Raw genomic sequence first — 26732 nt, 5'->3', positions numbered from 1 at the left:
TATGTTAAATTTAAAAAATATTTTAAATCGCTTAGTTTAGCTGGTCAAAGTGGTGAGCATCTTTAAGCCCAGCATTAAAGGAGAGACAGAGGCAGGTGGATTTCTGTGAGTTTGAGGCCAGCCTGATCTGCAGAGTAAGTTACAGTATAGCCAGGACTACCCAGAGAAATCAATATTAAAAAACAAACAAACAAAAATCACTTAGCTTGGGCTCAAGACAGATCAGTAGTAAAGAGCATGCACTGCCCTTGCAGAGGATGGGAGTCCAGCACCCGTAAAGGATGACTCACAACTACCTGCAACTCCAGGGCACTCTATCACCTCTGACCTCTGACAGCACCTGTGCTCACATGCTGTGGTGTCTGAATGAAAATAGCCTCCACAGATCCATAAAAAGCAGCACTATTTGGAGGTGTGGCCTTGTTGAAGGAAGTGTGGCTTTGTTGGAGGAAGTGTGTCAGTGGGAGTGGGCTTTGAGTTCTCAGATGCTTAGCCAGGCCCAATGTGGTAGTCTCTTCCTGCTGCCTGTGGATTCAGATGTAGAACTCTCAGCTCCTTCTCCAGCTCCCTGTCTGCCTGCGTGCTGCCATGCTTCCCACCATGACAATAATGGACTAACGCTCTGAACCTGTAAGCCAGCCCCAATTAAATGTTTTCCTTTATAAGAGTTGCCATAGGCATGGCATCTATTTATAGCAATAAAACCCTAAGACACATGCATATAGCTACACATTGATATGAATGTATACACATATTAAAGTTTAATAGTCTCTAGGCTCCACATAGTATTCACAAATTCAGGATTCTGTCAATAAGCATCATAATGACACTGAATTCTCTGGAGTTAGAGGCAGCTACAGTTACATCCACACAAAGGTTCTGGGAATTAAATTTGGGTCCTCTGCAAGAGTAAAATTCCAAATAGTATATTAAATATAGTTTAGATGATAGAAAACTGATGAGAGAAATCCATAAACATTAAATTGTTGATGTGGAGCCTTGGGGAAGTATAGAGCATCCATGAAAGGAATTAATGCCTTTATAAAAAGAGACTCTGAGCTGGGTATGGTGATGCAGGCCTGCAATCTCAGCACTCATTGTGTGGCTCAGGCTGGGCTATAACTTGTGGACCTCTTGCCTTCGTCTCCTCAGTGCCATGATTACAACATGTGTGCCACCACATCTGTCCATAGATTTTCTTTTAGTAAGAAGGTTGGTTTTTTCTCTTTGTTTTGTACTATCACTATTCATTTAAAACAAAGTTATACACAAAATATTATGCATACAAACAATGAGTTGGGTAAATACTAAACTTTTCCCTAAAATTTTGCACTAGTAAATTTTTCCTGTTTGTATTTTTGTTTAGCTGGATACAGAAATTTAATATCCAATGGAATGATAATTTAACTGAAGTGGAATAAAGTAGAAAAAAACCAGTTATTAGCACTGGTTGTATTGCTCAATTCAAAGCATAACTTCATTTTGCTATCTGGAACAGAAGAACCTGAAAAAAATAATTAAGACACAATAGGTTATAATTTAACAACCTGACCACAGAAGCTTACACCTGTCAACTATAATGACTGTCTTTAAGAAACAAAATGCTGACTGCCGGGTAGGCTTCTGTAAAATCCAGGTTGCTTGCTCACCTCACCTTGTGATTTTAGAATATAAAATGGGCCTGATTTCAAGGGCTTTCGGGAACTATCCTGGATTCAGTGACATCTTTATTCCATCCTCACTGGTGTCAGAATACTTATTCAGGCTCTCTCCTGAACTGAGGAGCCTTTGTAGTCCAAGGACACTAATGCTGGGGGTGAGGTTGACCTCACATATTATAAGATACCAAAGGTCACACATATGATTCCATTTATACAGTTCTTCAAATGACAGACATAGAGTCAGGGAAAATATTAGGAAAGGAAGAGAGTGGGGAGGCGAGAGGCTGATGTAACTGTAAAGATATCATACCAAACAGGAACAGCACGTAAAAGTTTAACCCAGAACACACACACACACACACACACACACACACACACACATATAAAAATGTGAGATCTAGATAAGGCTAGCTATTAGTCTAGATGCTAGTTTATAGGCATGTACTTCCTATGTTTGTGGTATTGAAGTTAATGTAACATGTTACAAAAGTTAATAAAACTGCTTGCCTACTTGGTGAATGCCAGGCCAATATGATTCTGTCTCAAAACGGGGGTGGGGGGGTGGGGAGTGGACAGTGCCTGAACAACAACACCCAAGGTTGTCTTCTGGTCTTCATATGCATAATCACTAGTGCACATTCACACACAATTGTACCTCCCAAACACAGGAGCACACATAAAAGATCTGGGTTTACCTCAGTGGTAGAATTCTTGCCTAGAATGTGTGGGGTTCAAGGTTCAATCTCAAAGTAAAGGGAGAAAAACAAATAGAAAGGCAAACACATTATCTTCTCCTCAAACAGAAACCAAAACCCCTATCGACTGCATACCTTTTGTCTTAGTCGATGTTCTGTTGCCGTGGAGAAACTCCATGACCACAGCAACTTGTATCAATGGAAACATTTAATTGGGGCTGGCTTACACTATCAGAGTTTTGGTCCCTTATCATCATGGCAGGTAGCACGGTGGCACATGGGAGGACATGGTGCTGGAGAAGGAGCTGAGAGTTCTATAGCCAGATCCACTGGCAGCAGGAAGAGAGAGAGAGCTACTAGGCCAACCATGGGCTTTCTGTCTGAAACCCCCCAGGGACATCTACCCCAACAAGGTCATACTTCCTAATTGTAAGCAGTGCCACTTCCTGATGACTAAGAGTTCAGATATATGTGCCTATGGAAGCCATTCTTATTCAAACTAACACACTCTTGGAGGCTCCTCCCTAAAATCCTGCGGACGCTAAAATGGATGTGACAAGCCTTATTCTGTATTCATTGACAATCGAAGCTTTTCCAGGATAGCACATGCCTGTAATGTTAGCATTTGGGAAGTGGGAGGAGGAACATCAGGAGTTCAAAATCATCCTAACAGGTACACATCAAACTCAAAGCTGGCATGGGCCACAGGAACTACCCTCTCAAGCAAAAATAAAAAGGAGCTAGGCAGGATGGCCCATTCCTTAATTTTAGCACTCAGGAGTCAGTGTCAGGCAGATCTCAGTGAGTTCATGTCCAGTCTGATCTACAAGGTGAGTTTCAGGCCAGTTAGGACTACATAGTAAGTTGTGAAATTAAGTAAGAAAATTAATCGAGGCTTATGGTCTCACTTAGATAACACTGTACAGTTTTCTTTTCCAACTTTTGAGACAGGGTCTTGCTATATAGCCATGGATGGTCAGGAACTTCAATTATAGACTAGTCTGGATTACAGGTATGTACCACCACACCAAACTCTATTCTCTTTAACAAAGATTTGAAGACCTCATGGTTGTCATTTTCTCTTACTAAGCTAGTGTGGTGGCTCATTTATACAACCCCAGGACTCAGGAGTATGTCCATAAGTTTGAGACTAGTCTGGATTACATAGACTAGTCTGAACTACAGTGTGACCCAAGACTCAGTATTAAAACAATTGAAAAGAAAAGTTAATAAGCGAAGTATCAAATTCCTGTGTAGGTGCGAGGGCTAGAGAGATGGCTCAGTGGTTGCTTGTCCCGTAACTCCAGCTTCAAAGTCTTCTAATCTAATCTAATAGGTGTGGGCACCTATACACATGTTCCCTCCCTCCTCCCTTTTCTCCCCCCCCCCCCATCTCTGGGACGAGTGAGGAAAGGAAGGAGACCAAGAGAATGAGAATATGTGGAATCAGCTAAGTGGTTAATTAGCTGTGGAAAGAACGGAAAATGCAAAGGTAGCATATGCACAACAAAATGTAAAGCATTTCAAATGTTTGCAGTGACATTTGAAACTCGCCAATTCAATAAAAATTTTTGGAAAACCCATTTCTTTGGCATCACTGAAATACTAAGCACAGTATCTCAACATTTACAGCTCCAAGTGCATCCAACGATTCGCTAAAACAAACAAACAAACCCGAAGATAGGTCACTTAAAATGCATAACCATGGATGTCAAGAGAAGTAGCTTCGAGAAGTTCCCATTGGCATAAAAATAAGATGCAGCGGATTGAAATTTATCTCCTTCACTCTATGTATCCAGTCCCCTACACTTCTTCATCACTTTGAGGAAACAGAACCACCTCACTCCTTCTGTATATAAGGTACTGGCATTTCTATTTAGTAGGGCACAAAGGACCCGCATCCTGACACCAAAACTTAGTAACGTTTCTGGCTGGTCCACAAGGCAGAAGCATTACTCAGTGTAAGAGTTTGTCATTGTACAAAGAGAAACTCTTTTACAAACACTGCAGCTTCTGACCATGCGCAATATTATTCCCAAGGCCTGGGCCAGTTGAGAAAACCCACGCTCACGTGGCGACGAGGGCCCAATGGCGGAAGCACACGAGTTTCACGCAGGCGCATACGCAGACTGAACCCGGCTATTTGTGACTCTTCGTCCGGGACGCACGGTACGCTGGCTTTATCCCTCCCTCGGGATCAGAATCGAAGGAATACATGGTTCCTGGCAAACGCTCTTTGCGCTTGCCGCCACCGGCGCTTGTCCTGATTGGTTGGCTTGGTCTGGAGGCAGGCAGGGGACCCATTTGGGCAGGGAACCACTTCCCGAAGCGCGAGGCAGGAAGTCTGGTGTCGCCAGAGGAGGTTGCCGGCTGCGGAGACAGCGGAGACCTGGTGCTGGGTGGGCAGGCGGGCGTTCGTGTCCTGCCGCAGTTGCGAGCCGGTCTCCATCGCAGCGCCACGGCCCGCTTCGTCAGCCTCGAGCCCCGCGCGGCTGCCCGGGGGGCTCTTGCAGGCTCCCTGAAGTCGCTCCTCGGGGCAGCGACCCAGGCTTCGCCTGGGCCACCGGCCGAGGATCTGGCTCCCTGCTGCAAAACAGCCACTCATCTCTCCGCGTCCGCCCTCCCGGCGGTGAGCCACCGAGACCCTGGTCCAGAGAGGCTGCCTTGGACCTGGGACTAAACTGATCGGAAACGCCAGCCTCGGGCCACCACAGACCGGGCTCTGCGTTGTCTCTGATATGTCACCGACCATCTCCAACAAGGACAGCAGTCGGCAGCGGCGGTCAGGCATGTTCAGCCACGCTCTGGATATGAAGAGTGGCCCGCTGCCGCCGGGCGGCTGGGATGACAGTCACCGGGACTTGGTGGGCGGGGAGGGGGACCGAGAAGCTCTTCTTGGAGATGCCGACCCCGGTGACTTCCCAAAAGCCCCACGGAGCTACAGAGCCGAACTGAGTAACATTTTGTTATTGCTCTTTCTTTACGTGCTTCAAGGCATTCCCTTAGGCCTGGCGGGGAGCATCCCCCTCATTTTACAGAGCAAAAATGTTAGCTATACAGACCAGGCTTTCTTCAGTTTTGTCTTCTGGCCATTCAGTCTTAAGTTACTTTGGGCTCCTTTGGTTGATGCTGTCTACTTTAAGAACTTCGGTCGCCGCAAGTCTTGGCTAGTCCCTACTCAGTATATACTAGGAATCTTCATGATATATTTATCTACTCAAGTGGACCATTTACTCGGAAATACTGATGGCAGAACGCCCGATGTCGTTGCTCTGACTGTGACATTCTTTTTGTTTGAATTCCTGGCTGCCACACAGGACATCGCTGTGGACGGTTGGGCCTTAACTATGTTATCCCGGGAAAACGTGGGCTATGCATCCACATGCAATTCTGTGGGCCAAACAGCGGGCTATTTTTTAGGCAATGTTTTGTTTTTGGCTCTTGAATCTGCAGACTTTTGTAACAAATATTTGCGGTTTCATCCTCAACCCAGGGGAATCGTTACCCTTTCAGGTTTGTATTTAAACTATTAACCTGTTAGGTTTATTTTATGCTTATGAATGCCTTCGACGAAACTTTAGATGGGAGTTCCCTTTTGCTTGCATTTAATTTTTATGTTTAATGATGCACAAGATGTTTTCCTAAATTTCTTTTTAGAATTAACATATTGGCTTCCGTTATGAGATTTTCATTCATGCATATATGTATGTACTTTGCTCACAATCAATTCCACAATACATCTGCTCTCTCTGCCTCCCTTAGTCCTTTTATAGCACACACACACACACACACACACACACACACACACACACACACACTTTTTTCCCCTTCATCTCGATTCTTTGTAGGAGAGAGACTATGTGACATTTGTTTTTCTGGTGTTGGATTATTTCTGAATTCTGTTTACTGGATTTCTTTAAAAGGGTCTTTATGGCCAACCTCAAATTCAGTCCTGCTTTAGCCTACTAAAGCTGGCTTTTAAAATTTTATATATACTTATATATATGGTAGATGACCTAAGCATATTTTCTGGGGGTTTTCTTTGTTTTGCTTTCTGTTTTATTAAAGTGTGCTTCTTTCAAGTATTCTTAATGCCAGCCCATGACATTAACGCAATCATCAGGACTCTTCAGTGGATAAGGAAAAGCAGCAGATAAAATAACAGAATTCTGAGGTAAAGATCCATGGGTCTTCGCCTGACCCATAAGTGTACATTTTAAAACTATGGGCCACATGGTTCACATTTCTCTGTTGTGTTTTGGTGGCTTGAGCGTCTGGTTTCTTGCTTTCTGATCTTTTTACACCATTACCCTTTCACAAGTAGTCCTCAGCTAGCTATCTGCCGAATGCCAAGGTTAGTTAATATCAGCATCCTGGAGTTGGCTAAGTGACAGGATCCTGAGGGGCCTCTTACAAAGAAAGAGCATGTGTGCCAACCAGGAACCGTAGAGATGGACATTGGAGAGGCCCAGAATAGCCACCCATTGACCATGGTAGACCTAATAGTTGGCTTTCTTCTTGGTTGGATCATTACTTAAGCTGATGTGGTCTTCTGAATAGCTGTTTGAATAACTGGAATTTGAACTTTGTTCTCCAGAAGATTCTACAATAGCTTACTTTTAAATTTTAAATTTTCTGTCTGTAGTGGACTTTTGATTTTGTTTAAAACATTTTGGGTTAAAGAGGTTTTTCATTTTAATGTTACACACCCCACATCACTAGTTTGGAGGTTTCTGTAACTTGGTAATAATGTAACTATGTTTCTGTTTTTGTGTCCCTGGTGCTGGGAAATGAATCCAGTACTCCTGCATAAAAGGCAAACTATCTTCTATTGTGCTAAGTCCCAATTCCATTTACCAGTGAGATTTTTTTCCTTTTTTCCCTCCCAGTGCTAGGGCTCTGTTATTCACCTTTGTCTGGCTTTCAGTTTTCCACAATCTAGATTGGCCTAAACTTCTATCCGCTAAGGATCCATGTACATAATTATGTGCCCCATGCCCAGTTTAACTAGCTAGTGGTTTTGAGGAATTTAAAGAACATGGAATCATATGAAGGGAATATCATTGCCTAGGTAAATAAAAAGGAGATAAACATCTAGAAAATCTGTATATTAGAAGCCATGACTTAAACAAAACTGCCAAGGGCTTAAGAGATGGCTCTGCTGATAAGGGCTCTTGTGGCTCTTGCAGAGGTCCTGAGTTTTGTTCCCGGCACCTATATGGTGGCTTACTTAACTCCAGTTCCAGGGGATCCAGTATCCTCTTCTGGACTCCACACACACCAGGAATGCAGACTGCACTTATTTACATACAGGGAAAACAATAATACACATGAAATTAAACCTATAATTTTTAAAAATCTTGTGATTAATTACAGGTACTACAGGTACTGCGGAAGAAATACCTTGAAAAAGAACAGTTTCAACATATAGAAAGCAGCAATGTAGACAGCAAATTGAGAATAGGAATGATGGGATGAGGTAAAATCTTGAGGAAACAAAACCCTTAGTTCTACGGACTGGCCTTTTCATAGTTGCAGGACAGTCCTGAACTTGGAGTGGGGTTCCCAAGAACCTGCAGAAGCAAAGAGAGACCCTTAAACAGTAAGGGACAAATAATCCACAAGGATAAAAGAACATGCATTTGGTTTTTTTTTTTTCTTTCTTTCTTTGTTTGCTCCCCCCCCCCCCCCCCCCCCCCGGCCCCAAGACAGTATTTCCCTGTGTAAGCCTTGGCTGTCCTAGACTCGCTTTGTAGACCAGGCTGGCCTAGAACTCACAGCGATTTACCTGCTTCTGCCTCCTGGAGTGCTGAGATTACAGGTGTGTGCCACTGTCCCCAGCTTGTTGTTTTCATTTTTATGATGAGGAAATTGCTGTCAAGCAACTAATTTAAGATAGATGTACCTGGAGTTCAGGTGTTTGTGGTTTTTAATCTGCTATTTTGCCTATAATTGATAAGAAGTTAGGAAAAGCCTCAAGGAAAGCCTTAAGTTCTAAAAATGTATTGATTGGTCAGGCTTTTAAAAAAAATCAGACAGATACAACACTGTGAATCCCGGTATCTGAAAACATCACCGACTTATAGAATGCCTGATTCTTAGAGATGGCTCAGAGGTTAAGAGCACTGACTACTCTTCCAGAGGTCTTGAGTTGAATTCCCAGCAACCACATGGTAGCTCACAACCATTTATAATGTGATCTGATTCCTTCTTCTGGCGAGCAGGTGTACATGCAGGCACTGCATTGCATACATAATAAATAAGTAAACAATTCTTTTTAAAAAAAAGAAAAGAAAACAAATTATAGGTTAAAGTCTTAACTTTTTAATTGACCTTGTCTGAGCCACCATGGAAGGTGCTGGGAACCAAACATGAGTCCTGTGGAAGAGCAGCCAATACTCACAGCCCCTGCATGGCTTTTCAGTTTGTTTTAAAATGCAATAGGTGTTTGTAAATGGGAGCCAATCAGAGAAAAAGAGGGTACGTTTCTCTGAAAAAATAAACAAAGCTAATGGCGTAAATCAAATGTGCACTAGTAAAACAGTACTTAAGTACTTTGAGCAAGGAAGAAAGCAAAGCAATATCTCCTTAGTGATAAATTTGTCTTGCAGTACTAATTAACATTTTGTGTAACTAGAAATGCTTTTTAGAATTTAAGCAAGCCTAAGTGGTTCATTACTAAATAGATAAGCTATTCTTTTTTGTTCAAATATTGGCTGTAATGCATTGTTTATTACTCATGTTAGGCTTAAAATACTGCACTGGGAGATCAGTCAGCAGGTGAAAGGGCTTGTACCTCAAGCTTAAGACCTGATTTCAGTCACTGGAACCCACAGTGGAAAGAGAGAACCAACTCCCAAAAGTTGCCCTCGGACCTTCACTTGTGCTCCGTGACATGTGTGCCTGGGCATGTGCACTGACACAGTAATAAATGGGATATTACCTTTCTTTCAGCTGTGTAGGGAGAAGTTAGGTGACCCTTGTGGGATAGTAAAGTTTTTTTTTTGTACTATTAGCAAATGAAACTAATGTTAGCGATTTGAAATTATGCATGTGCTAAGATTTATTCAACCATCCCCCAAATTCAAGTTTAATGTGTAACATTTTTAAAGTAAAATTTATCTTAGAAAATTAAAAACGTGATTTTTTTTTTTACCTTAAAACTCAACTTTTAGGTCTACAAAATGGGTTAGAAGTTAAGGATTCAATACTGCTCTTGCAAAGTACTAAAGTTTGATTTTTAGTATCCATGTTGGATTCTTCACAAACACCTGTGATTCCAACTTCAGGAATTCCTATGGTTGCTGTCCTAGGCCCCTGTGCAAAACCATACATGTATGCCACCCATCCACACTTACACATAATTAGAGTAATTTGAAAAGTTAAGTCAACCTTTAGGAAGGGCACTAGAGAGATGGGTCAGCAGCTAGCTTGTTTGCTGCTCTTCCAGTGGATGCTAATTAGCTGCCTTTAACTCCAGCTCTGGGGATCCAACAGCCTAGTTTGGTCTCTACAGGAACTTATACACACACTACATACATTCACAGAGACACAACTATATACACATAGGTAAAATAAAATTATTATTTTTAAGTTAGCTTTTTAGGTAAGTATTGATCAATGTCTATAGTATAAAGCCCTTGAATTTAGTCCTCTTTTTGCCTCCAAAGAGACTAAGTAATGATCATGGTGGGGCCTTCATATCAATATAGACAAATATAGGAAGTTAGAACTTATCTTTAAATATAGGTAACAAGTGAAGCAGTAGATTCAGGGAAAATTAAAAACCAGAGACGGACACCCCAGAAAGAAGGTTGTAAAGCCTTTCTAATACAAAGCAAAGGGAAAATGGCACTAGCTGTTCTCTTTACCAAGTAATAGCTAGGAAATGCTTTTGTATGAAAGGCCCATCTACAAAGTACACTGTATACTCTAAAAATAGTTTATTTCAAATACATCATTCTGAAATTTCCTTTCTTTTTACAAGATGCTGAGGCTTGAGTCCAGGACCTCCTGTGGGTAAAGTGCTGTGCAACTGAACTGTAGCAATAGTCCTGTATTGGCTATTAGATAAAATTTACCAATAAAACAAATTGTAGGACCTCACTAATTACAAGTAGTGTCCTATTTTCATTTTTACTATGCTCATAAAAACAACTTGAGTCAACAAAATAAAGATGACCTTTTTGTTCCTAGAGAGTTAAAAGTGCAAAACATGAAACTCCTGATTTTACTTACCCATTTAGGCACAATGGTATATAAGTCTTATATTTATTTACACATGCATATTATTAAATTTAAGTTTTTTCTTGAGTTCACTGTTCCCACTGGTTGGAATATAATTGATAATTATTTAGTTGAACAAAAGAGGTAACTTCTTTTTAAATTGTCTTGGTTTTGATACTTTTATGTTTTACTCCTAGTACAGTCTTCGAAGTTTATTTTTATTGTTTTATTATTAGGTCCTTTTTTCAGACAAGGTCTCTCTCCCCTCCCTCTGTCCCTGCCTCCATCCTTCCGTCCCTGTCTCTCCTCCTCCTTTTCTCTCTCCTTCCTTCTCTTTTTCTCTGCAATTCATTGTGTAGACCAGGTAAGCCTCCCCCTGCTTCCCAATTGCAGAGATTAAAGGTGTGCAGATGTGTTAGCAGTACTTTTATATATTTAAGTTCATATGTTTTTAATTTTTCATTTAATGTGTGTGTGTTAGAGAGAGAGAGAGAATGTGTGTGAGTCAGTCCAGCCCCAGACCTGGCTTTTTACAACGTATTTTAAACTAAGCATAGACTTATAAGAAGTTGCAAGGAAATGCTCAAAGGAGTCTCGTAAACCTTTCTTTAGCTTTCCCTTGCCAGCATCATGTGTACCTATAGTATAATATTTTAATATTAAGCGCCTAAGGATGCCTAGGGACCTGAATTTCAACCTCTGACTCACACAATGGAAAACAAAAGCTGACTCCCACAAGTAGTCCTTTGACCACCAAATACATACGTGTACATAAGTAGTAACTATCAAACCAGAAATTGATGTGGATATAAGCTATAGCGTTTGTGCAGATGTCATAGTTGAACTTTGGACATGGGTGGGTATATATGTGATTATCTATGTGTTTCCATGCATTTTTCCTCCTTGTATGTATAGCCTTTGTAACTAACATGACAATCATGGCTGACTGATTACTTTAAGATTCCTTTGTGTTGTCATTGTCATGTATGCCCTTCTTATCCTTAATCTGTTTTTTTTTTTTTTTAAACGGAAGACAGAGCTTCACTGTGTAGCCTAAGCCTTCTTGGCCATCCTTGGCCATCCTAGAGTTATTACATAATCCTGGCTGAACTAAACTTGTAGTGGTCTTCGTGCCTTGGCCTACCAATTGCTAGGATTACAAGAGTTAGCTATGATCTGGCCTTACTTTTGATTTTTTTAATTTTGTTGTTGTTTGTTTGTTTGTTTGTTTTTGAGATACGGCTTCTCTGTATAGTCTTGGCTGCCCTGAACTCACTTTGTAGACCAGGCTGGCCTCGAACTCACAGAGATCCATCTGCCTCTGCCTCGCAGAGTGCTGGAATTAAAGGTATGAGCCTCCATACCAGACCCCGAGATGAGATTGTACAGTATATTTCCTTTGGAAGATGACTGACCCTTTTCAGTCAAAAGAAGTTACCATTTCATCTGTGTTGCTGCATGCATTAGGATGATTTGCTAGTTCTTAGCTTTTGTTTATTAATGTGTACATAGTGTGTTTGTGTATAAGTAGGGGCACTTGTGCCCCAGTATGCCTGTGGGTCAGAGGACACGTTTCAGAGTTGCTTCTCTAGTTCCACTTTGAGATCTTGGGATGAAACTCAGGGTATCAGGTTTGTGTGGCAAGCCCTTCACCTGCTGGACCGCCTCGCTCTTCCCTGTTCCTTATAGTAGTGTGGAAAGTTTCATTTGTTAGACACATTTCATCACACATGTATTGAAGGATTCTCTGTAGTCTCCAGCTTGGGGCTTTCCTGTCTGAAAATGAGTCTTTATTCCTTGTGTACAGGGCAAATGCTGAGCCTTTGCGAGTTCACTTTCAGTTTTGAAAGGCCCTGCTGCAGTATTTCTTGGCACAGCCTGGCCTTTTGTTTTGTTTGGGGCATTCACAGTCCTCCTCCACTAGCCTCTCAAGTGCTGGGGTTATAAGTATAACCACTGTGCAGTACTGCTTGTGCCTGTGCGCGCGCGTGTGTGTGTGTGTGTGCGCGCGCGCGACGCCCCAATGAATAACTCATTTTCTTTCTATGCTTGCCGGCATTTGGTATTCTTGCTGTTTTTCATTTTCCTGACTTTGATAATTTCAGTCTGTTTGTTTTTACAGACTACTATGAATTACAAAGGAATATTGGAACTTGATCTGGTAGTGTTTTGGGTTTTGAGATGAAGTTTTATTTTTATGCAGCTCTGGCTAGTCTGGAAGTTCCTGTGTAGACCAGGCTGGCCTCAAGTCAGAAAGAGCCACCTGCCTCTGCCTGGGATTAAAGATGTGTACTACCATGCCTGATGCTATTTCCCTATTAGAGTTTTTTGGAAAAAGTCTGTAGCATGAGGCCCCAGCCACTCTAAAAATACACTATGAGCTCTACAATGGACACTGTATACGAAGATATATTAGGTGACTTCTATCAACATTTCAAGCTGGATATTTATTTGTGTGTATGCGTATGCACATTTCTGTGTATGTGCCGGTGGAGGTTAGAGGACAACTTTTTGGAGTCAGCTCTCTTTTACCTTTATGTGGGTACTGGAGGTTGCACTCAGGTGGTCAGACTCCTACAGTACCTTTACTGGCCATTTTGCAGGTTCCCCAACCCTGAGCTTCAGATGAGTTTTATTGCTTTTCTCCTGAGTTTATAATGGACACTAGGGTGCCAGCCTTTATGTAAATGTGTGTTTTGTTTCTTTCTTTCTTTGTTTTTGTTTTCTGACATAGGGTTTCTCTGCTTGGCACTGGCTGTCCTAGAACTTACTCTGTAGTCCAGGCTGACCTCAAACTCAGAGATCCTGCCTGCTTCTGCCTCCAGAGTCCTGGGATCAAAGGCAACTGTCACCACCACTTATCTAGCCTTTATATTTTTATTCTTCAGTGGAGAATTGCTACATGCTCATAATTTCTGCATTCATAGGTACATAAAGCAAGTTTTTGTAGGGACTTCAGAATATTTAGTCAAAAATCATGCTTGTGAAAGTTGGACATCAGCTTTGTCACCTTGGTCTTGCATCCATACACAGTCGTGCTGTAGAGCTGATGGCATACTTTCATAGTTATTGGTACACTATACTGTGGAAGTGATGTCGGTAAGCAGCAGACAAATGGTCAGTGTGTTTCATGACTGTGCTAATTGGAATGCCTAAGCCTTTCTTTCTGAGCTGTTGGCTTTTCACTCTGCGACACATGTGAGGTGCCAAAAGGGACTTGGAGTTCTGGCTCTGTGAGTGCCCCATGTGACTGCTTCCTGTCATTCATGCTGTTATTTTTCCTTTCTCAAAGGACAGGGAACTCAGAAGTAGCTTCACCTGTGCATATTGCAGAAGCTTGGTTAATTTACTAAGATCTTTCTGTTAGCAGTGTCATAAAGGAATTAAATTCTAGATGAAGATTTTTTTTCATTAAAGTTGTTAAGCTTTACTGAGCAAATTATTTTTTCCTACATTTTTCCTAGAGAAATTAAGCTCCTATAATATAACTGGCGCATCTTTTAAGTCTTACCAGAAGACTTTTAATTGGAATTTCTGTTAGCAGCCCTTATAAACTACAAACAAAATTTTCTTATAATGAAAATACTACTATAAGTGAAACTCTCCAAACAGTTAATCATTCGTCTTATTTTAAGATTCATTTCTATTATTTTTAATTGTGTATGTGGGGGTGGGTGAGTATACGCATGTGAGGACAAGTGTCTGGAGGGCAGAGGCACACTGGAGCTGGAGTTACAGGCCACAGGTGTGAGTACCGGGAACACTTTAAGGCAAATGTGTTTGAGTCTGAATCAAGGGGATAGGCAGCTCCAAGCCAGTTTCTTACTGAGCTCAAATATCACGTGACAGTTTATCATATAATGTATGTTACAGAGGGGACATGTGTAAACATGCTTTATATATTTATATCTTGTGGTGTGTGTTATATCACTGTCCCTTCCAGCTGTTAGGAAGATTCTTCTGGGGCATTATTCTCGCTCACCTGTACGATGTTGAAGCTCTTCAGGTTAAGCAATACAGACAGTGCACCCTATCTTCATTTATCATCCACAGATACTGCAAGGAGGTTAATAAGAGATTAACATGCTAAAAGGTTGAGAAATAAATGAAATATCTGAGCTGGCAAAGAGAGCTCAGTGGGTACTTGCCATGCAAGCCTGACCGTCTGAGTTCAATTCCTAGAACCTATGGTGGAAACAGGCTCCCCCAAGTTGTGCTTTGATTGCTACTTGAATTTGCACCTGCACTCTCAACACACACACACACACACACGCCCTTGTACCCACATGCACACTCACACTCAAGGGCCTGGGAGGACTGATGTATATGTGGTTGGTTTGGAATGGGTGCTTACTTTTTTTATTTTAAAACAGGGCTACTTATAGCTAAGGCTGGTTTTGAATTCATTGTCTAGTGAAGGATTAACCTTAACCTTATTAACATTATGGCTCTATCTCCCAAGTGCTAGAATTATGGGCATGTTCAGCACAACTGGCTATTTTTCTTTTTTTGAGACAGGGTCTTGCTCTATATCTTAGGCTGGCTTTGAATTAATTTTGTAGCCCAGGCTAGCGTCAAACACTCTTGCCTCAGCTCCTTGAGTGCTGGAATTTCAGGTGTGCACTGCCATGCTTGCTTGGTTCAGTGATGGATTCTTTATCATCTAAATTGTCATAATTTCCCATGCACGATGCTTGGGTATATAAGTGTAAGTAATGAACCTTATGGAATATGACAGTCATTTCTTTCCGCTTCCTACTTCTGTCCCAGTCTAAAGTGACAAGAAAGGTATTTTTAAAATGTAATTGTACTGTAACCTCTCCTTCCCCAGGTAAGTGTCAGTCAATTTGAATGTGCATGTGTAACACAGCGGGGCTGGTTTCACTCATTTACCTCAAACCTAAAGTTTAGAGCATAGTTTAAAAAATTTTTTTTAGGTTAAGAAAAGTTGTGTTTTATTCAATGTCAATGAAGTTGTTTCAAAAATTAATTACAGACTAAAACATTCTTAATTTCAGATTTTCTATTTTTCTGGGGAACTGTATTTTTAATAACAACAACATTAGTAGCCCTTCTGAAAAAAGAAAACAAAGAAGTGTCAGTAGTAAAAGAAGAGACACAAGGGATCACAGACACTTACAAGCTGCTGTTTGCAATTATTAAAATGCCAGCAGTTCTGGCATTTTGCCTTCTGATTCTAACTTCAAAGGTAAGAGATTTTTAAACAAATTTTTCATTATCATGGAATACTTTGAATGTCTTTTCATAAGTCATTTTCTAATACTGTAGGATTTAACAATGAAAGGCAGTACTTCCTGCCTACTAAATATAGTTTAAAAGTGATGTTATCACACATCACTTCTGAGTCAGCTGTGTGCACAACGGTAATGGCTGGAATGAGAATGATCACCTGGAAGGGACAGCAGCTTCTGTTGTAAGGAGCGTTTCCTTAAGATTGGGGTGTGAGGATGCAGCTTACAGAGAAGGGACAGCAGCCTCTGTTGTAAGGAGCGTTTCCGTAAGATTGGGGTGTGAGGATGTGCCTTACCGAGATAGAGAAGGGTGTGAGTATTTAGAAATTACTTTAAAATCTATTAATTTTTTTTTAATATTGAAAGGAAATCTACCATAAGACAAATGAAATTACCAGTAACTTACATTCTTCATTAAGATTTCTTTGTTTGGTTGGATGGTGGTCACACCTTTAATCCCTTGGGAGACAGAGGCAGGCAGGTCTCTGTGAGTTTGAGGCCAGCCACATCTACAGAGTGAATTCCAGGACAGCCAGGCCTACAGAGAGAACCCATGTCTTGAAAAAACAAACAAAAAGCAAAACAAAACAAAAAACTACAAGAAAGGTAAACAAGTTTATTTTGCTATAATAGGCTGTAGCCTATTCCCAAACTCTAGACTTTTCCAGTATTTTCTTTTGAAATCCATCTACATGAACACGCTACTCTTATGACAGGCGTCGAGTAAATGTTGTAGTTTCATTGTTTTCATTTTAATAAAAATTTACTTCTCTTTGATGATGGAAAAGTAAAGTTAGAAGAAAGGTTGGTGGAAGATGACATTATGTCCAGTCACATTAGTTAGAGAGGAACACTTTTTGGTGTGTTTCTTTGTTTTGTATTATTTTTAGATAGAGTCTCACTATTCAGCCCTTGTTTGCCTAGAACTCTGTATATAGACCAGGCTGGCCTTGAACTCACAGAGGTCTTCTTGCCTTTGACATGCTCTGTCTTTATTCTTTTTGAGTTCCTTCCTTTTCTCTGTCATAGGTGTGCATGTATCTATGTATATACTTATTTCACATATGTTTTTACACATACAGTTTAAAAGGATAATTTAATCATCCTGTATATACTTTTATAGTTATTTTGTTTAACTCCAAACATATTCCTGTATCATTCAGTATTTTTAAGTATATTTTTAATAATGTTGATTAATAGTCATAGTGTATAATTTTGCTTTTTTGTTGTTGTTTTTTTGTTTTTGTTGTTTGACACAGAGTCTAACTCTGCAGCTCTGGCTGTCCTGGAACTCACTCTGTAGACCAGGCTGGCCTCAGACTCACAGAGATTCACCTGCCTTTGCCTCCCGAGTGCTGGGATTAAAGGTTGCTATGGGTTTTTAGTGAGACAATATCACGTAGCTCAGGAGGTGTCTTCAAACTTAGTATGTACCTAATGATGATAACATTGACTATATTTTTAATAAAGGATGTGTTTATTCTTGTTTTATGTATATGGCTGTTTTGCCTGCATGTATGCTTTTGTACCACATGTATGCTACACCTCTGAAGGCCAGAAGAGGGTCCTGGAAACTGAATCCATGTCCTCTGGAAGGGTTCTTAACAACTTAGCCTCCTTCTAAGTCTAATATTGAACTTTTGAGTTCCCTACAGTAAGGTGGAACTATTGTTTTTCTTAAATGATTATTTTTCTCACTTAAGTTATTCAGGAGAGCTTGTGATATGCACTAGTTAGTCTGGAATGAAGTAAGAACAAGGCATCTGGACATAGTAGTAAATGCCTTTAATCTCAGCATGTGGGAGGCAGAGGCAGGAAGATCTCTGAGTTTAAGGCCAGCTTGGCCTACACAGCAAGCTCCACAATAGCCAGGGCTACATAGAGAGACTTTATTTCAACAAGCCCCCCTAACAAAAAGGGAGCCAGAAGTGTTGATAAACGCCTGTAATCCTAGCACTTGTGAGGTTTGGAGGTAGAGGCAGAAAGTTAGGAGTTCAAGGCTGGTCTTAGCTACAAGACATACATAAGATCTTTTCTCCAAAAATCAAAACATGAACAAGAGCAACAAAATCATAATCTAGAATTGGAGGCCAACCTAGAATATATAAGACCCTGTGTCAAAAAAGCTGAAAGGTCGGAAGTGGAAAGATGGCTCAGTGTTTAAGAGCACTACATGTTCTTCCAGAGGACCTGGGTTCTCAGTACCCACATGTGGTTCACAACCGTCACTGACTCTAGTTCTAGGAGATCTGATGTCCTCTTCTCACCTCTACAGTCGCCAGGCACACATGAAGTACACAGACATACATGCAAGCAAAACACTAATACACATAAAAGAAGAAAAAACAAAAATTGAAGCTGGACAGTGGTGGCACATGCCTTTAATCCCAACATTTGTTAGGCTCTGTACACACCAGGCTGGCCACAAACTCACAGAGATCCAGCTGCCTCGGCCGCTCGAGTGCTGGGACTAAAAGGCGTGTGCTACCTTTCTAGTATACTGTTTTGTTATAATTAATTTTGAAATGTTAGATATACTTGGACATTTTTATTCTAATTTATGGGAAACCATCAATTTACTTGAATTAAATTTATTTATAGTTAACCAGAAACTTTTCTTATAAATTTCTGGTACAGAAAGCAGTAAGTAGAATTCTTAACATATAATAGATTGAGCTGGTATTTTTTGTTTTTTTTTTTTTTGTTGTTGTTGTTTTTTGAGACAAGGTCTCTTTACGTTGCCCTAACAGTCCTAGAATTCACTCTGTAGACCTTGAACTCACAGAGAACTGCCTGCCTCTGCATCCTGAGTGCTGGGATTAAAGGTGTACCGCTTCAACCAACTGTTTTTTGCTTTGTTGAGCCAAGGTCTCACTATGTAGCCCAAGCTGTCCTGAAGCTAACTGTATAGAGCAGGATAGCCTAGAGCTCAGCGGTCTGCCTGCTGCTGCCGTCTCCGACACACTGAGACTAAAGGCCCGGGGTTAACTTTTTCAAAGTGGAAACTTAGTTATAGCTAAAACTATCTACCGTTCTACCAATATTGCTTATTCTATTATTTTCACTACATAGTGTTAGTATACCATAGTGCAATATATACCTTCTATAACTTGGCAGCTCTGCTCTTGTGCCTGACGGGGTGAGTGAGGGAACTGAAGGGTTACAGTACCTGCATATGTTCTGACAGAGGCATCTCGTGTGTCAGAAGCTCAGCCACTTCTGTTTTTATGTTGCAGATTGGCTTTTCAGCAGCAGATGCCGTGACAGGCCTGAAACTGGTCGAAGAGGGCGTGCCTAAAGAGCACCTAGCCCTACTGGCTGTTCCCATGGTCCCTCTGCAGATAATACTGCCACTCATCATCAGCAAGTACACTGCAGGTCCCCAGCCACTAAACATATTTTACAAAGCCATGCCCTACAGGTAACAACAGAGCCTGCCAAAAAACAAAGGCTGTCTTTAGTATTGTACATGTCAGAGTAGAGTGGGTGGGTGGGGCTGGGGGTGGCATAACACATCTTTAATGTCAGTGTCATTTAGGTGCACTTTTTCTCTTTTGTTGTAGGGGGAGCAGTGTTTTTGTTCTGTTATTGTTGTTTTGAAGCAGTGTCTCACTGTGTTATTTTGGTTACTCTGGAACTTACTGTGTAGACCAGGCTGACCTCAGAGATCTATTAGCCTCTGCCTCCTAAGTCTGAGATTAAAGACATGTGCCACCATGCCTGCCTCTAGCCATTTTTAATACAGGTTATTCTTTAACTTAAAATGGATATCAATTCAGTGTTTCTCTTTTTGTAGATTACTGCTTGGATTAGAGTACGCCCTACTTGTTTGGTGGACTCCTAAAGTAGAACATCAAGGAGGATTCCCTATATATTACTATATTATAGTGCTGCTGAGTTACGCATTACATCAGGTAAGCTAAGAGGTAAACTGTTGAGTGAAATGAAGGCGTGGCTGTGTGTGTGTGTGTGTATAATGTGCACATGATTAGGTAGGTATGTGGGCCCTAGCCAGCACAGGATGTTGGCTATCTTGCTCTGTCACTGAAGCTTGCCATTGTGGCTAGGCTGGCCGGCTAGCTAGCAAGCTCTCTGATGATCTGCCTGGTTCTGCTCCACCTACCCACTCATGTGTGAGGGTGTGAACTCAAGTCCTCTTGGTTGTAGAGCAAGCTGTCTTACACACTGAGCTGTCGTGTAGTCCTTGAACAAAACTTCATGGCTACTTTAATGAAGTTGAAGATGTCCATGTGAATCTTTGATGGTGATTTTAAGTCTCATGTCTTTTAAAACTTAGTAAGTTTTAGTCATAAAAAAAGGAATTTAGGCTGGGAGGAGGGAAATGGATACAATCTGAATGTAAAGTAAATTAAAAAGAAAGGGAAGGAGGGAGAAAGAAAGGAAGGAAGGAAGAAGCCAGGCGCAGTGGCATACACCTGTAATCCCAGCACTCAAGGAGGCGAAGGCAGGTGGATCTCTGTGAGTTTGAGGCCAGCGTGCTCTACAAAGCGAGTTCAAGACAACCAAGGCTACACAGAGACACCCTGATTCAAAAAAAAAAAGTTTATCCATTCATTTTTCTTTAAAATTTTCATTTATTAAGAATTTATTATACTTCAGAATCTATTCCAATGCTAAGTTTACTCTTACTAAGTAAGTATACCTTGGTCTATTTTTGGATGTAGGAGGTGGTGTTTTTGATTATTTTTGTTTTTGAGACAGGTTCTGCTAATATAACCAAGCCTAGGTTTGAACTCACTATGTAGCTCACACTGGCCTGAAACTGGAACTCACATTGATTTTCCTGCCTCACGTCAGTCTTCCAAACGCAGGGATAATAGGTAAGCAACTAACTATACCTGGTGCAGATTTGGATTCTTTCTTTCATTAATTTTCATTATCTTTTCTTAAGATAGAGATATCGATACTGGATGTAAGGCTGTAATCTTTGACTTAGATGTTGTAATAAAAAATTACTCTGTGTAATATTGCTAGTATATATTAAAGAGTCACTGAGTTGTTTTTGTTTTTGTTTTTTTTAAACAAAACTAGTCCAAATCTTTTGAAAGATATATATGAACTTCTTGGGTTTTGACTGAAATCTTAACAGTCTCAAATGGTTCTTGTTTTGTTTTGGTTTTTTTGTTTTTATATATACAATTAAATAATTTAGACTCCAGGTATGGTAATACCACACCTGCAATCCCAACATTTTAGAGGTGGAGTCAGGAAGATCTGGAGTTCAAGGGCAGCCTTGGCTAAATAGTGAATTAAAGGCTAGCCTGGACTACATGAGACTGTCTCAAAATAACAACTACAATCAATCAATCAATCAAGGAGAATTTCTTAGATGGTCGTATCTAACCAACCATATGTTTCTAAAATTATTGAGGCCAATGTGTCAAATACGTATTTCTTTATATTTTGCACAAAGTGATGCTATGTACAAAATGGAAATTAAAAAGGAGCATTTGGTTCAGTCCATGCCTTACTGCCTTTCTGGGGGAAGGAGGAGGGAGGGCGTTGTATAGACTATGTTATTATAGTCCAAAGGCTTATCTCTGGCATTTGATTTTCTTGGAGAACTTTTCAAAGTGTATTCAGAGAAGCTTAGATAATCACACAGGCCTTAAAGAAGCAAAGATTCAAGGCCTCTGAGACACAAAGAATGATGTATGGCAGCTGCATCATCCTCTGTTGTGTGAAGCGAGCCTCTGTTGTGTGAAAGCACCTGGCCTGGTGCCAAAAGTAACTGAGTAGGTCAAAGCCAAAATCTTTGTCATTTGTGGAATTTATATGTTAAGGTTATCAGAAAGCTTAACCACGAAAGGCACTTTTTCAGTTTTGTAAGAAATGTCTTCAGTCTAATGGGACTCTGTGCCACCACTGAGCTGCCTCTTCCTGCCTCTGTATTCACTTCAGAATTCTTTTTGTTGTTGTTGTTTGTTTGTTTGTTTTTTTAAATAAACACTTCGTGGAGTACTGCTCAGAGGAATATTGCTTTAGAAATAGTTTCTATCTTTCTAATGAAGGGTTAATTAATTTTTGCCCCTTTTTGGTTATTTTTGAGACCATGCTTGTCCCTGACCAGCCTTAAACATGAAATCCTCCTGTCTCTGCCTCTCAAGTACTAGGATAAAAGATGTGTGTCTCCATTCCTGTCTTTCAATTTTTATCTCCTAAGGTTTTTTTTTTCCTCTTTAGTTTGTCTTGATAAATTTTGACTAACAATTATTTTTGTTTGGTTGGTTGGTTGGCTGACTGGCTTTTTGAGATAAGGTTTCTCTGTGTAGCCTTGGCTGTCCTGGACTTACTTTGTAGACCAGGCTGGCCTCGAACTCACAGCGATCCACCTGTCTCTGCCTCCCAAGTGCTGGGATTAAAGGTGTGCGCCGCCACGCCCAGCCTTTATATTCTTTTATATCACTTATCACTAACATTGGAAGTATAAGTACATATCCACTTTTTGTTGTGTTTACATCTATAATATGAATGTATATATAGCCATATATTCATGTAGAGTACACATAGGAATTTTGCTGTTTACTGTCTACATCCTTCAGTGCCACCTTACTAGTTATTTTCTCTTCAGTCTTCTTTGGCTGTATATGGTAGAATGAATTTTTTACCTTTGTCCTAGGAGTACAGTGTGTGCACTTCTAGTATGTTTTACTTTAATTCTTTAATTCCTGTTTCTCCAGCATATAATACATTCAAGGGAATAGCAGTATTTCAGTTCATCTTTATATTGTCATGTTCTTAAAGTATGGCTTATAATATGTACTCAATAAATGCTTGTTGAATTGAATTCAGTACAAATTATGAAAATTTGCCAGGCTTGGCGCCACACGCTTGTAATCCCAGCACTAGTGGAGCCAGAGGCAAGCAGATCTCTGTGAGTTCCAGGACAGCCTGGTCTAAAAGCTCCTCCAGGACAGCCAAGGCTACACAGAGAAACCCTATCTCTAAACAAACAAAATATGAAAAGTTAATTTTTAAGTTTTATGACTTTGATGTTCCTAACTTAAGGCACAGTTTTATGTCTGATCATAGAAGTCAGAAAACAGGGCTCCTAGTTTATGCTTCCTGCTTGGTGTCCCACCCCACCCCTGTGCTCAGTCCTGAATACTCTCCTCTACTACCACCCCCTCCCCAAAAATAAAAGAGCCTTTCCTTCTTCTTCTCGCAGGTCACTCTGTACAGCATGTACGTGTCAATAATGGCCTTCAATGCCAAGGTCAGCGACCCTCTTATTGGAGGAACATACATGACCCTTCTAAACACCGTGTCCAATCTGGGAGGAAACTGGCCTGCTACGGTAGCTCTTTGGCTAGTGGATCCCCTCACATTGAAGGAGTGTGTAGGAGCATCAAACCAGAATTGTCGAACACCTGATGCTATCGAAGTAAGTGTGTTTTAGTTTTGTCTTAGATTACAGTGAACAAGTTTTGAAATATGATGACTGTGTCTGAAAATCATATATACCCATAGTTTATAGTATGGAAACATACACATTTTAGCTTTGGGGTAATTACAGATTTGTATCAGTAAGACTAGCTTAGGTAAAAGTGCTTCTCAGCAAAAGAAGACAGTCTGTTTCCCATATTGAGTGTCAGTGAACTGCTTATTTATGTAAAAATAATAGCTAACTTTTGCAGAGCTAAGAGAGAGACTCCACTGGCTCTTTATACACAGCAACTGTAGCTAAAGCTGAATGGTGCATGACTCATTGGTAAATTTCTTCAATTTACCAATACCTGGGCCAGGCGTGATGAGACAAAGGAGGCAGGTCTCCATGAACTCCAGGCTAGCCTGGTCTACATAAGGAAACTGCAGAATAGCCAGGTCTATATAGTGAGCCCTGTCTCAGACAAACCAAACTAATTTTGTCTATTTTTAGAATAAATTCATTGGAAATTTCTTCACATTTTCAAATAAAAAACAGTCCATTTTGAAAATCAGTATCATTTGCAGTAAGTACTCAAAATTGTTTTAAATCTTAAAAACTAAGTAAGTGAAATATTTGACATAAGTAAAAATCTGAAAAATGTATTTGGTTAATCCTCTTAGTTATAAAGTAGAAATATTAGTTCTTGAATACTTCATATGAAATCACAGAATGTGGGCCCAGGATAGAGTTCAGTTGGTGTAGTGCTTGCCTAGCATGCACAGCACTCTGGTTTTACAAGCTTGGTGACATATGCCTATAGTCCCATCACTTGAGAGGTTGAAGGAAGAGGTTCAGAAGTTCAGGGCTGTCCTCAGGTCCACAGTTTGAAGCCAGCCTAGGCTATCTGAGACCATATGAAGCAAACAACAAGAGAAAAAGAAGTTACAGAATATTTCTTATAATTTTATCTTTATAGCTTTGCAAAAAACTTGGCGGCTCGTGTGTTACAGCTCTGGATGGTTATTATGTGGAATCCATTATCTGTGTTTTCATTGGATTTGGTTGGTGGTTCTTTCTTGGTCCAAAATTCAAAAAGTTACAGGATGAAGGACCATCCTCATGGAAGTGCAAAAGAAACAACTAATGCCAACATTACTGGACATTCTAGAAGGTAACTGTAGTTTAGTTTTACTGAGAAAGCTATGATAATCAGTGTGTAGAGGTGTAAAATATTGTTTAAATAGGGAAATTTTTACTTTAAAATGCCAAATAGCTAAAAAATAGAGATTTCTTTGTATGTTTGAACATATTTTTCCTTGCCTTGTCAATGTATTTAAAGTTTACTTAAGGCCAGGAAACAACTCTTTTGGTTGTATTGCTTGATTGCTGTAATTTACTGACCAAAGCATATTTTACGCTGCAATGGACTAGTCATGGGTGGTCACCATGCTGTCAAGTATTGTTGTTAGGACCTGTCATTGAGTTGTATTTAACATTTTGGTACAATGTATCAAGTGAGACAAAGCTTAATATTCAGGTACTAACTGAGTAGTTTGACCTTATTGGAAGTTAATTCTCACTTTGAATTGTAAACTTATAAAAATATATGTGGAATTTAATGCAAAGAAAATGTAGACTACTAAAACATTGAGTTGTTTTTCTGACCATAACCACATTGTACAAATGAATCTGTTAAAAATAACTATTTTAAATGTACTTTTTGCTTTTGTAAGCATGAAAGATTTATAAAAAGATTATCCAAACTATTTTTTTATAAAATGAAAGCTATGGTTTTTAATTTATTGATTTCCCTATCTCTCCCTCCCTTTTAGAGAAGCAATTTTGATTTCTTGTTAACTCTTGCCTTAGGTTTACAAACGATTTTGTCACCAGGTGGTCATGGCACACAGACAGCTAATGAGGGGATCAAGTTTGTGGTGTGTGTGTGATTATGGCTGTTGTAAAAATAAAAATTAAATGTCATTCTTACTGTAGTTTTTTTTAATTACTGTGAAAAGAAAATGTAAACTTACAATTAAATAAAAATTTAAACAAGTAACATCATAAATCTCAAAGCTACTGTTTTAAAAAGAGAGATTTTGTGTGCCTTTGGCAAATTCCATCACTATGGGAAATTATTTTTTAATCTTAACTAAGCACCTTATTAGTGAAAATTTATCTTAGTTTATGCCAAATCAAGAATGGTATTTCTGGGCTGGGCATGGAGGCACACACCTTTAATCCCAACACTGGGGAGGCAGAGGCAGGTGTATTACTGTGAGTTCGAGGCCAGCCTGGTCTATAAAGTGAGTCCAGGACAGCCAAGGCTACACAGAGAAACCCTGTCTTGAAAAAAAAAATCCAAAAAGAATGATATTTCTATTTCTTCAAACACATGTTTTTATTTGTAAAGGATAGTTTTCAGTTGAGAGTCGCTAGGCCAAGAGAAGTAGAAACGAGAACAGCATATGTTTCCACCACGCTACATGTGCTCTGCGTGCTGAGAGGCTTTGAGCCAGGGCTGCACTGTGCAGCTCTCACTTCCTGGGTCTCTGTAGACCAGGCTGGCCTCAAACTCATAGTCCCCAGCCTTTGTGTGTTGGGATTAAAAGTGTACATCAATAATGAAGGTGCCTTTTCTTATATAATGTCTTTATGAGGTTCATCAGTATGTACAGTGACTCTATGAGATTGGGCCATATGACATCCTTCTCAAAAGAAAGAAGAAGCGAGCTGAGTGTGGTGTACACACCTTCACCCCAGCACTCAGGAGGGAGAGGCAGGACTGAGATGTGGTCCCTGTGCTAAGAGAGAAGCTTTGGAAGCTAGATCTTCTCAGGAAATGGCGGGATACTCTACCAGGCTTGCTTGTTCTCTAGGGAGGACCTGTGTTGCTTCTGCCATCACTGTGACACATTCCCTGATAACAGCGTGTGTGAGGAGAGGGTTATTTTGTTTTGCTGTTTCAGAAGGATGTTCTCTATCACAATAGAGAAGACATGGCAGGACACTTCAGCCCTGCTGTAGGAGTCTGTGGCTGCTTGCTCACTTAGCAGCAGACAGGAAACAGAGTGTGTGCAGGGTAGGGACCAGCAGAAGTAAAACTCAAACCATAGTGACCCACTTTGACCAGCCCTACCTCTTAAAGCTTCCATGGCACGCAAAATAGCAACACAAGCTGGGGAACACACTTCAAATAGCCTAAAAGGGACATTCCAGATTAAAACTGTAGTAGAACTCATAAGTAAATACCAAGACTGAGTGGTTTGAGAGAATTTGTTTTCTTTCATTTTGAATGCCTAAAATCGAAGATTAAACAACGTGTTAGCTGTAGAGGTCTCCCTGAGTTGAGAGCTACTCTCCCAAGGTGTTTGCCACAGCCCTCTTCCGCCTGGTGCAACACTCCCTGCCTTCTCATCCTGATGCTCCCCTCAGCCTTAGCTTCTTGAAAGCCCTGTCTCCAAATGCCGTGATACTGAGGATTAGGACTCAGTTTCTGGATTTTGAA

At 40.4% G+C, this 26732-nt stretch overlaps 1 protein-coding gene across 1 annotated transcript; it reads left to right on the top strand.

Annotated features, from left to right (window-relative positions):
• The first annotated feature begins 4705 nt into the window (after positions 1-4705).
• Positions 4706-25104, top strand: Slc33a1 (solute carrier family 33 member 1). The gene is made up of 6 exons (XM_051157251.1): positions 4706-5869; positions 15601-15791; positions 19071-19255; positions 19631-19748; positions 23024-23239; positions 24201-25104. Exons 1-6 carry the CDS (start codon positions 5095-5097, stop codon positions 24366-24368), a joined length of 1653 nt encoding a protein of 550 aa, XP_051013208.1. The 5' UTR covers positions 4706-5094; the 3' UTR covers positions 24369-25104.
• The last annotated feature ends 1628 nt before the right edge of the window (positions 25105-26732 follow it).

Source organism: Acomys russatus, chromosome 15 (genome assembly GCF_903995435.1).
Source record: "Acomys russatus chromosome 15, mAcoRus1.1, whole genome shotgun sequence".
In the NCBI taxonomy this organism is placed as follows: Eukaryota; Metazoa; Chordata; class Mammalia; order Rodentia; family Muridae; genus Acomys; species Acomys russatus.
The sequence above is the reverse complement of the archived record's forward strand: the minus strand, read 5'-3'. Positions and strand labels throughout refer to the sequence as shown.

Coding starts and splice junctions, on each gene's coding strand:
- Slc33a1 (XM_051157251.1), top strand. CDS start 5,095: ATGTCACCGACCATCTCCAACAAGGACAGCAGTCGGCAGCGGCGGTCA. Junction 19,749..23,023: donor TGAGTTACGCATTACATCAG/GTAAGCTAAGAG, acceptor TTCTTCTCGCAG/GTCACTCTGTACAGCATGTA. Junction 23,240..24,200: donor GAACACCTGATGCTATCGAA/GTAAGTGTGTTT, acceptor TTATCTTTATAG/CTTTGCAAAAAACTTGGCGG.